Source organism: Zeus faber (genome assembly GCF_960531495.2).
Source record: "Zeus faber genome assembly, chromosome: 14".
Lineage (NCBI taxonomy): Eukaryota > Metazoa > Chordata > Actinopteri > Zeiformes > Zeidae > Zeus > Zeus faber.
Window position 1 is genome coordinate 16,377,048 of NC_137200.1, and position 12,318 is coordinate 16,389,365.

General features: G+C 37.8%; 1 protein-coding gene across 1 annotated transcript in view; it reads right to left on the bottom strand.

The window, feature by feature from the left end:
- cblb (Cbl proto-oncogene B, E3 ubiquitin protein ligase) overlaps positions 1-5,616 on the bottom strand; it is a 43,080-nt gene extending 37,464 nt beyond the window's left edge. Inside the window, exons 1-3 of the mRNA XM_080013450.1 lie at positions 5,586-5,616; positions 4,616-4,793; positions 3,311-3,561 (exon numbers count right to left, since the gene is read on the bottom strand). Of these exons, the coding sequence (XP_079869576.1) occupies positions 3,311-3,561; positions 4,616-4,783 (419 nt within the window). The 5' untranslated portion in view covers positions 4,784-4,793; positions 5,586-5,616. The remainder of the gene's footprint in view (positions 1-3,310; positions 3,562-4,615; positions 4,794-5,585) is intronic.
- Between the last annotated feature and the right edge of the window lie 6,702 nt (positions 5,617-12,318).

Genomic DNA, 12,318 nt, shown 5'->3' on the forward strand with positions numbered 1-12,318 from the left:
CTTACAGTATGTGTACAGACAGTCACACACACACTGCATGCCTGGACGTGTCTGCCTGACAAGTTGCATGATACTACTGAAACCTGAAATGTTTTGGTCTCGGGTTTGCACGAAGCAAGGCGAATACTTAAGCCTTATAAACGCGCGCATCAAACTTTTAACACTTTCTTATTTTTCGGGCCTACCTGTATCACCTTCAGAGCACAGCTAAGATGTGAATCTTATTAGCTTGTTAAACTTGCATGAGTTCCATGGGTTTATTTGGAATTTATGGAGGAAAGGTAAACAAGGTGTTCACCGTGATAAACCCATAATGTGCATGTACTACTTGGGACCGGTGTTAATAACCGAACTTGTCTCCCGTGCCTTAGTGCATCAGACTCCAGCGGCCTGACTCCAAGGGGCCTTCAGAGCGCAGCCGGTTGAGATGCTCGGTATTCAGTTTCCCGAAACTGAATGACTGTAAATTTCCTTTGGCAGTGGGTGCCTGTAACATCCAATAGCAAAACATGTGTCAAAATGCGATGGCATGAAATAAACAAGATGTAATAAAAGAAAAGAAAATACATTTAGGTTAATCACACGAGTACATTTAATCCTAAAACTGGAACTTGATAGTACCTTCAACAAAAACATTTTAATTTGACGTTATAGTTATTGCATTATAGCTAGAGAAATCATATTTTACATGAACATGTTAATAACATTAAGTGGAAATAAGAAAAGGTAACCCCTGAATTAATATTCACTACAAGCTTTTACTTTAAATTCACGATTTATCTTTAATTCATGACCCTTTGGGCTTGCAGCAGCATAACATTGTGCATATTGACTCAGTAGACTTATTATGGGGTTTTTTGTCATATCTTTGAATAGTATTTATTTATTTTATGTTTTTATTACAATTTGACCTTTATTACACTGTATTTTGCATTACTACTTTCCCTTTTGTTCAAGTATTCTTTGGTCTTTTAATGTGAAGCCCATTGTGTTGCTCTAGTATGAAACAGAACTGACTTAACTTGTGGCTCAGGCTACGAGTGGGATCTGAAAGCAGCGTAGGTTGTGCCACAGTGATGCTGAGGCTGTCAATTCGACAATGAACAAGCGATGCTAATCTCCACATCTCAATCTTAACATGTACATATTTTGAGCTGGTGTGACTCCTCAGTACAAACCATTTGCCAGTTTGCCATCACGTGGCTGGTCGTGATAGTTTATCAGCAAAAGGGGCACAGTTCAAATGTCTTTCCCCTATCGTTCCATCTGTGACATCATGAAAAGTTTAAACTTGTTACACTGATGAGGCTGAAGAACTACAGAAGCCTCTCAGATGAGACGGTTGAACCATCGTTCAACTTTTCCTGAGACTTTTCCCTTGAACGTGTAACAGCCTGGGTGAATCAACCACCCCCCCACGAAAAAGAGAAGATGCGTAACCATAACAACCATCCTGTTGGTGTGAAATACAGACAATGTCCTAAATGGCCCCTCTCTGTCCTGCCTATTTCACTCTCCTCCCTTCCTCCCTCCCTCCGTCCGTCCGTCCGTCCGTCCGTCCGTCCGTCCATCCCAAGCCATCTCAAAAAAGTACTTTTTCATCTCCTAATTCGTCTTGTCCATTGTATTCCCCTTACATCCGTTGTCCCGCTGTCAATACTAAGTGACCATAATGCATTTAGGTCATTGTTAGAGAGGAAATGGTGCCGGCTCCAAAGCAAATGTTGCTGTAATACAAAACAAATGCCTAAAAAGAAGGCAAAGCTCCTCCTTCGGTGATGTCAGCCAATATGTAATACCAGAATCAATTTTTATGTCACACACAAAAAAAAAACAACAACAACGCTGTGAGTTGAATTTTGCATGAATGCCCATTTCAAACTGCCCTCTCAGATGAAAGCCCACTGTAGCAGCACTGGGTCACGGAGGCTCCGCTGATTCACTTATATGCGTCGCGCAGACAGACTGCAGTCGTTTTATCTTCTCCACCTCCATTCCTGTAATAATCTGTCAGTAATGAAGCGGCCCCAGCGTCCTCCGACACATCAGGACAGATCCTAGCAGGCTGATTTAAGCTTGGATGACAGATCACACCCCTAGCAGCAACCCCCCCACCCCCTCAAAAAAAAACAAAAAAAAAAAAACACAACAGCCAAAGCTTGATAGACTGGGCGATGAGGGAGAACAACAACTGCTGTGTCCTTTCTGTAACCCCATCTCAGTGGGCAAACCTCTCTTTTCTATGCAGCAAAGTCTTTCTCAGCATTATTGGATAACCTGTGCATGATCCCAGAGTAGATGTTTTAACACAGAGTATAGCAGTAAAGCATATCAAATCACTAAAGACGTGAAAAATGAATAATAAACTATACAATCATGCCAAGTGTTAGTATCTCGCTCATTTTCAAGGGGTAGTGGCTTGGAAGGCAAGGTAGGATCTTGGAAAACCTCTGTTCAGTGGCATTATTGGGTATCTACAACAACCAACAACCATCAACCATCAACTTTTCAGGAAAACAAAAAGGGCCTTAAATCAAAATGCATTCATGGGCAGCTTCTTTTAAAATACAGTATTCTTAAGCGCCGATGAAAGCACACTTCAATACAGTGTTTAAAAAATAAACAATGAAAATATACAGTTAATTATTAAGAAATAAACACTGAAAGCACAGGAATGGAAATCAACCCCCCATACACCAGCACTTTATCCATTCCTCAGGCTGGACAGCTGAAATGGCCATCGCCTGTTGACTCTTATGTGTGTTTTACACAGTCTTATAAGTCTGTATGTGCTGTCTCTGTGTCTGTTTTTATGCCTTTTTGAAATTTTCCCTTGGGGATGAATAACGTTTTAAAATTGAATTGAATTTGCAAGGAATGGAAATAGGTTAGAGACGCCACTCCACAAATGACTTGCGCTCCATTGCATTATTCGGTGACGACCACATCAAGGGCACCCTGCAGCACCTATCCTGAATGCTGCCGTGCACAGCACAGACTTATAATTGGATGACTTGGACAGGCGGTAGGCTGCTTTAGGTGAGAACCTTTACATTTATATTTAAAAAGGGTTCAGTTCAGGTGAGAACCCCAGAGCATTTCGATTTATGGTGAAATGACTGTGCATTTTTATTTTGTTTTTAAAGCAGGTGGTATCCTGGGCAGATGATGGGTAAAAGCAGCCCCCCCGCCTAGCAGAGCTACCCCGGACTACCCTTTGAGAGTTCCACAAACCGAAGGTTAAAAGCAATTTCTCTAATCCAACAACAGACAACTTGGATTAACTGTAGTCTTTCATGTCTTACTCTACCTTTCCTGTGACTGTTCCTCGTACATCCTCTCCTTCCCCTCTTTGAAGAGCTGGATGGCTCGTTTGGACTTCTTCATAAGGCTATCGATGTAGATTTTGAAATACTCATTCTCACTGAGCTGAGTGAGTATCTGGTTCTCTTCGTATTTGCACAGAATAAGCCGAAGGTGCTGGTAGGCATCGGGCAGGATATCCAAGATGTATGGCGGACTGTTTTTTAACTGTAGTCTTGGATTTTGGCACAGGCGGACCTGTTGAGAAATAGACATTTGAGAGGAGCTGTTTGAAGCTTGATGAATTGGTTCTTCTTTGGATAAGCGACAAAAATGACACAAAACTTACAATGAAGCCTGGTGGGTTTTTTTAGAAATGTAAACTTACATTGTGAAACGGTTCGGTGGAAAGTGAGCATGCAAATGTTACGCAAAAGGGGTGCATTTTGACAAATTTATATTTATATTCAATGTGATGACGAGTACCAAGGGAACTGATGATGGAATCTACAATGGCATCACAGAAGAACATAAAATCACTGTCATGGGAAGTAAGGGATTTGCTTCAAAATGAAGGGATAACTATTGTTCCTCCAGAAGAGATGGAGAAGGGAGTCAATTCTACCTCTGCTCTATACGGTCTATATGTGACATCAGTCATGAGACAATTTAATATCTTGATGGAAATTATGAATATGATTTGATTGTTAAATTTGTCAATATATGACGATAGATGAAGACGTAATAAAATATAAAACTTCATCCAATAGCTGATGTTTATCTACCAGTATTTGTCACATAGGTGTATATGTGGCATCAATCAGTGACAAATAATCTCTTGAACTTGAACTTGAACTTGAATCATGAGACACAGATGGATGGCAACAGATGGTCAAAGATCTAAATGCTGATCCAAGAAACATATTTTGTATCCAGCTTTTTTATGATATTGATGGCAGACATATTACAATTGCACAATAATAAGAAGGTATAAGTATGTAACACTGCTTTAAGGCACATCTAGAGGGTTCTTAACGAAAAGACCCACGTAAAGTTTCATTGTATAGGCATACACTTGCCATCTATTTATTTGGAAAGAACATCTATGCCATCATTCTCTTTATACCTGGTGTTACTGTTGATAACGGATGAACACTATTTGTCAAAGACCAAATTGAATAACATGGCAGGTTTTCAGTTTCTGGAAAACAATATTCAGACTTGGTTCGAAGGTGTTTGAGCAAGGGCCAGTAACACTGATCATGTCACTGTTAAGAGGTAGGGCATAACAGATTTAAGCACCCATACTTACTACTTTATCCATAAGTTTCCATGTCTTCTCAACAGTACGTCGGTCGGCAGCAGCTTGTTTCGGGGGTCCCACGGCATCCTGTATGGCATCAATAATGCCTAAAATCCGACCCTTACTTCGGTTTGGTCCACGTCCACCTGGATTTCGGCCACTGAGAGCAGTTGCCATCTCCTATAGACTGAAATGAACAAAAGCGAACAAGATGCTGATCACATACAGTACGCTGTCAGTGAAAAGTAAACATTTAATACTTAAAAGCAATCAATGTACTGATGGGGTTTTAGTTTCTTTTAAACCTGGGTAAAACATTCCCAAGTCGAATTGGGCGTTAAATCACAAGGAACAGCACAAATCTGAGCTGTTTCAATACGTGTAAATGGCTGTAGAATTGTCTAATGTAAAAACACAGACGTTGCTCCCGCACAAACTGCTCAGGTTAATACAAAATATGTATTACAAGATAATGAAGACATACATCCCTGAAATGTGGTTCATGTAAAACTTGAACTTCTTCGATTTTTCGTAGATTTTTCAATCTGATCGAGCTATCAAGTTGATTATTCGTCACATGCAGGCATGCAAGTGCAATGTTAAGGGGCATATTCCGAAGGCTGCGCGGAGCAAAGTAGGAAGAAGGAAAAGAAAAATCCCAAATCCAAAGATATATATTTTTTTGTGAATATTTTTGCCTAGAGGGTTGTTGCCTTTAAAGGCCATAAGAAAAGAACAAAGGAAACGAACGAAATCACAATACCTCTAACACAACTTGTCGGGGGAACATCCCCCACCCGGGAAACCAGAACATGTTTTTTTGTCAGAAGGAAACGACTGAGCTGACAAAACTATCCATTCGTGTAAACGTAACGTAAGCTAGTGTGTAAACCTCGTCCTCATGACGGGGAAAGGTGGGATCATTCGCATCCCTGGGTGCATTGTTTAGTTTTAGTCGAAAACAGAAGTCCCAACTTACTGCGAACGCCAACGAACCAGGGAGCGTCGATTGGGATCCCGGTGAAGTCGCTCCACATCCAGTGCGGGGGGGGGGGGGGGGGGGGGTGGTGTCAGAAGCAAAACATGAGTACAAAAAAAAAAAGTGCGCGACGATCTAATCCGAGTCACTGTCTCGGCGCCAGCCATCCATCTTTTTCTGACGCCTTGTGATTTGTTTTTGGTTTTTTTTTTTATTCGACAACAGTGTTTCGTGGGAGTTTGTGAATATGCGAGAGCGAATTTTGCAGAGGGCCGCCTGCGCTGCTGTCGTGCAGCTCTGACAGCGCGGTGGGTGGGCGGGACCGCAGAGACCGGGAGCCAATGAGCGGAGTGACGGCGCTACTCGAGCACCAATCAGTGACGGACCGCACGGTGCGTACGGAGGACCGCTCCCAAATGAATCGATCAACTCCGCTGGCTTTCTCGACGGCGAGGTTGCCAGGTCAGGAAATGTCCAGCCCATGTGATCTAACTCCCTTTATATATACACATTTATATATAATAATTTATATATATATACACATATATATATATATATACATATACATATACATATACATACATACATATATATATATATATATACATATACATACATACATACATACATATATATACAGATATATACTGTATATACATATGTATATATACTATATATATATGTATATATATATACACAAACACACACATATATAATATTACATATATATATAGTATGTACATATACAATATATAATATATTTTATATATACATACAAGTATACATATGTATATATACGATATATATACACAAACACACATATATATCATATATATAGTATGTATATATATATTGTATATATATATATATACAGACACATATATGTGTATGTATATATATTATTTGTATATATACAATATATAATATATTGTATATATAAATACAAATATACATATGTATATATACTATATATATACACAAACAGACATATATAATATTATATATATAGTATGTATATATATATATATTGTATGTACATATATACAGATACATATATATTACATTACATTACATTGCATTTAGCAGATGTATGTATATATGTATGTATATATATTATATGTATATATACAATATATAATATATTGTATATATACATACAAATACACATATGTATATATACACATACAAATATAGATATGTATATATACTATATATATATATATATATATATATACAAACACACATATACAATATTATATATATATATTGTATGTATATATATGTATCGTATGTACACACACACACACATATATATATATACACACTTTTCCTTATAAATAATATAAATAAATAAATAATTGCGTATTTATTTGGGTTTTTTTTTTTTTTTTAAGGAAAACTAGGCCATTTTATTGTTCTCTATTATATCATATATACTTTTTATTAAACATTACTGCAGCCGCATTTGAAGAGGCCACTCTGTTGGGAGGGGCTGAGTATGATGCTGTGATTACGGTGATTAATTGTTTCATTTCCAGGGAGCGAGGCGAACTGCAAAACAAGCGCACCCGGCGTCAGCCGACCCGCAAATGGGCTTTCCCAAGCGCTCCAATCGGTGTGAAATCCGCGAACCTGGCAACCCGCTGTGGTGATGGAAACAGATCAGCCAGGGTCTGCCGGATGTGACATATGTACAGCAGCATGCAGCGTTGCAACCCCCACACATAAATAGAGGTTTATTGTTAATTGCTTATTGTATGTTGCCATGACCATCATGTTGTTGTTAATTTGGGGGGTTTATTGCACATTGACAATATTTCTTTTATTTTGATTTTGACTTTTTATTCTTTTTATTTTGGGTTTATGGACTCGTTATCATTCTTGTATTGGAAACATTTTGTCGGTGCCCTGTGTGGACAAACCCTGAACAAAAATATATCGAGAACCATGCAATGTCTTTGGAGTCTATTAATACCTATAATTAGACACCAAAACAAGTTAGTGTCATCTATTTAAATAGTATTTTATTTGAATATATGCAAGCTTTATAAGTGAATGTTTCCTAAAACGCATTTCAGCCATTTTGGATAAAATATGATGGTGGTGGTGATTAATATTTTTGTGATAACTAAGTATTAATCTTTAAGTTTAGGTATAACAAGCATTTCATTAGGTTCTGTCCAGGCAAGTTTCCTCAGCACTTTGGGCTGATGATGGATAACGTTCTGGGCATTACTGAAAAACAAAATTAATGAGAAGTATTAATTGTAAGTATTAAGTAGTAAGTATTAATTGATGCTTTTTTTTTTTTTGTTCTTTTTCATACAACCATAAATACGTGCATGTATGTATGTAGTTATTTTCTTAAATAAGTTGAGTGTCATTGCCCCCAACAGGATGTATAGGGTAGGACTTTTTCACAACGTCCAAGTTTAGGGGGGGGTTTATTTATTTATATAGTTCAGAAAAATGTTTTTCTTTCTTTTTTTAAGAATCAACTGATTTTTGAACAATACCTTCTCAACTGTAAAATAAGTCAGACATTTAGAATACAGGAAAATAGCTGTTAAGATAAACCAAATAAACAAGAAATTTACTCCATTTAACAGTGTTTTGGTAGACACACACACACACACACACACACCCACACACACACACACACACACACGTGTATGTCACGTTAAGTGTCAGTGCTTCGCTGTGAACCAATGCACATCTCACCAAATTGTGTGCACGCTTCTGTGTGTGTCACATAAAGTTGTGAGTTCATGTGTGCATTCATGTGATGATTATCGAACACTTGCACACAAGAGTGCTGTACAAGGTCCAGGGCACCAAGCCAGACTTGAACCACGCCCTTATCATAGAGGGTCAGGCTCACAGTAAAACAAGTGGCAAGCAATGTTTACTCCTCCTACGTAAATGCCAATCCAAGCATTTTTCAGCTGATTGGTTGACATGTCTCTTTGGAAGCGAAGCAAGGCGTAGCACTTAAAGTGTGGTGTAAAGAGATAACACAGTGTTTTGGGGATGATATTGTCAATTTTACCCATATTTGCTGAACTAGGCGGTGTACCGAAGATCACCAAAAAAGTGCTCAGATGAAGGCCATGGATTAACAACATTTACTTATATGTGTGTACCATTAAACCCACTTTCAGAATAAAAGGAGGCAAAGGTAAGATAACGCAACATTTGAAAAACCTGCCAAAATGTATTGCGTAAACTTTTATCGTTCATCAATTCAGCAACACAGAAAAAACAATTTTTTGAATATATTTTTGTAGAACATAGAAAGCAGACTCTTCACAGATTTCTTTGTATAATTTAATTGTCAATTTTTTGAAATCATATACTCTTTTCAGAATGATCATGTATTGAAGAAAAAACAATCCCTGCAATTCAAGAACATGACTGAACAACCATTTTACGGTAAATAAATAATACTATAGTAGGCCTATACTATGTATACTGTTTTATACTGTAGTAATAATAATAATAATAATAATAATAATAATTCAAAGTTCAAAGTGTTTTATTTGTCAAGTGTACAGTACAACACAGGGTCATTCGGTACAGTGAAATTCTTGGGGCATGACAGGCAACAACTGCATAGTGGGCATAACAAGATAAAATAAAAAGGCAAATATAAGGAGAAAATATATTTTTTTAAATAAAATAAGAGTCGAATATAAAAAAGTAAAAGTCGATGTTACAAATACAGGCAAGAGGTCGCAGTGTATGTACATAAAATTAAAATAAGAAAATAATCCCAAAAGGGAAAATAAAAATTGGAATATTGTAGCAGCCAACAGAAATAGGTCTATTGCACAAGATATAGATACAAATATAAAGTGAAGGAGTGCCGGTGGATATGTACAATACATGTAGTTGTGGTGATGTACATTTCATTTACATAGGTGACTACAGATGTTGAAGGTTGAGAAGCCTGATGGCCTGAGGGTAAAAAGTGTTTGTGAGTCTGGTAGTCCGTGCCCGGATGCTCCGGTAACGTTTACCAGACGGCAGCAGCGTGAACAGACTGTAGCCTGGGTGGCTGTAGTCCTTTGTGAATTTCCGTGCTTTCCTAAGGCATCATGTGCGGTAGATGCCGTGCACGGAGGGGAGGTGGCAACCAATGATGTGGACGTCGTTTCCTGAAGTCCACAATCATCTCTTTCGTCTTGCAGACGTTGAGAGAGAGGTTGTTATCCTGGCACCATGTTGCCAAGACGCTGACCTCTTCTCTGTAAGAGGACTAATCGTCATCGTTGTTGGAGATAAGACCTAGGTTGGTGGTGTCGTCTGCAAATAATAATAATAATAATAATAATAATAATAATAATAATAATAATAATAATAATAACATATTGAGAACACAGTTCTAACATGTTAGGTAAAACACACATTTTATCTGTTAGGTTTAATAAGTTACAATAAAATATATTACTATACTATGTTGATGGGAAAAGTTTTCAATGATTGATAGGGGGTGTATATGAAGAGGACTTCATAGACTTCTAGACTTGTTTGGAAATATAGTTGGTCACATGACCACATTTAGATCTTTGCATTTACAACTGAATTATATGAGCCAATTATAATATATTTAATTCAATAAAAGAAAAAAGGAAAAAAAATCAAAAAACTTGTGAGATTTTTCTTTGTGGACACTTTCCTGGAGGAATGGTCAGTGAGGCTCACAATCCAAAAAATGGAATGAGGCACTGTGTCATGTTGTGGAGGAAGGGACACACGGCAAAGTTCTTCTATTTGATACTGAAAATGACATAAACTGACCTTATAGGTGATTTAAGTAAGTTTTATATTATTTTTTGGGTGAAAATTAAGACCTTAAGACCACTTAAGAAAAAGGTCTGAGTACTTATTCCTAGTAGTTGTTCTAGTCTAACAAAGAAATGTTGGTAGAACTACAAAATACCCTGACGCAAAATTACAGTCCTAAAAGTGAAAATACCACATTGACATTTCCACTGAAGTGCATAAGTACTTGCTATTAAAAGTGTTTAAAAGTAAAAGTACTTGGCATATACAATGATCTGAGCATATAATAAAATATAGCCTATAATAAAGTATAAAGTGCAAACTATACCTTTTTTTCCCCAGCAGATGAGTAATCAAACAGGTGCCACATTTTTAATGAGGACTGGCCCTTTAATCTATAAACTTCAGGGTTAGCAATGAACTGTAGTTAATATTAATTTCAGAAATAGATTTATGGCTTAAACAACTAAATGTATTGGCTCATTTAAAGCTTTGTGTAAATTCATGAAGATCATTTGTGCTATTTGGAGAGCTACTCTACTCTTATTTTGATTCCACTCGATGGAACAGTACTTTTTACTTTTTGGGTACTCCACTCACCTCTGCCCTCACTCCAAGGTTGTATTATTACAACCAATGATAAATGGAAATAAATCAGTAAAATTCTTGCTCCTGACTTTAACAGGACTTTAAAGGGGAGAGTGACAGAACTTTTCATGTTCTAGCGACACCACCGTCAAACCGCACACCTTTATAGTCATACCTTCCATTGATGCCTTTAAAAATAAATGTTACTGCATTCATTATCTTCTTGTAAAGCATAGTGTAAAACCCGATCCAACTAATATATTTATTAACAAGTTGTTGATTCCCTCCACCTGAAGAGAAGAACCAACAAAACAGCAAGATGGCACAAACGGAACACAATTGGTGCGTGGATGATTACCAACAATTAGAAGACAAAAGGCTACAAGTTCCGAATCTAAAAGAAAGAAGGCAAAAAACAATTCAGGCAATAGAAGACATGGAACGATTTGTGGAGGGGGCAAAGATGGAGAGAAGAGAAATTGTACTGATGAGGGCAAAAATAGTGCAACAACAAGAAGACATTAGCAAATTGAAAGCAGAAAAAAATAAGCAGAATGTATACATAAAGGGTTTGAAATTAGAACTCGACCATGCCATTGAAAAAATACAAAATACTAAAGAAGAGGTCAATAAAGAAAAAGAGCAAATTCAACAAATCTGGGTTGGCATACAAACGGAGCGCGACCTTCTGAACAGGAGGTGTGCGGAGGTCATCAACGAGCGACAAAAATTAGAAATGATGATCACAGATGAGAGACTGAGAAAATGTACAGAGCACAACACGCAGAAGAAACCAGAGCCAGAAGGATTTGAAGAGATGATGACTAACATCCAAAGTCATATTGAGGAAAACAAGAAACGATTAAGTGAAGCAAAACAAGTGGAAGGACAAATGGAAAGATTTCTTGCTGATGTCAAACAGCAGCTGGAGAGTGGCAGGGATGAAATCGCAAGACGAAAAGAACAAGTTAAGTTGGTTAAACATAAATTAAACAGAGGGATAAGAAGGATGGAGGAGTGTTCACTCAAAACGGATCGACAGAAAGCAGAGGCCCTCACAGAGACACACGGAGAACTTTTAAGTGTTGGAGTTGAGACACAGAAAAATAAGGAGACGACTGACCTCGGTGGGCAGGAAGCAACACTTGAGAAGGAACAGGTGGAAGACATGGAACTCAAGAGGCTGAGAGAGGAAGACGAGAAAGATAACGCAGAGACTGCGACGGACAAGGTTGATGCTGCCTATGAACAGATGAAGAGCCAACTGAACAGAGCTAAGGCTGAGATAGAGAGAGTCTGGGATGAGTTGGAAAGGTATGGACAGGAAGAGAGGGCGGCGGGAGAAAGACAGGAGTTCCAT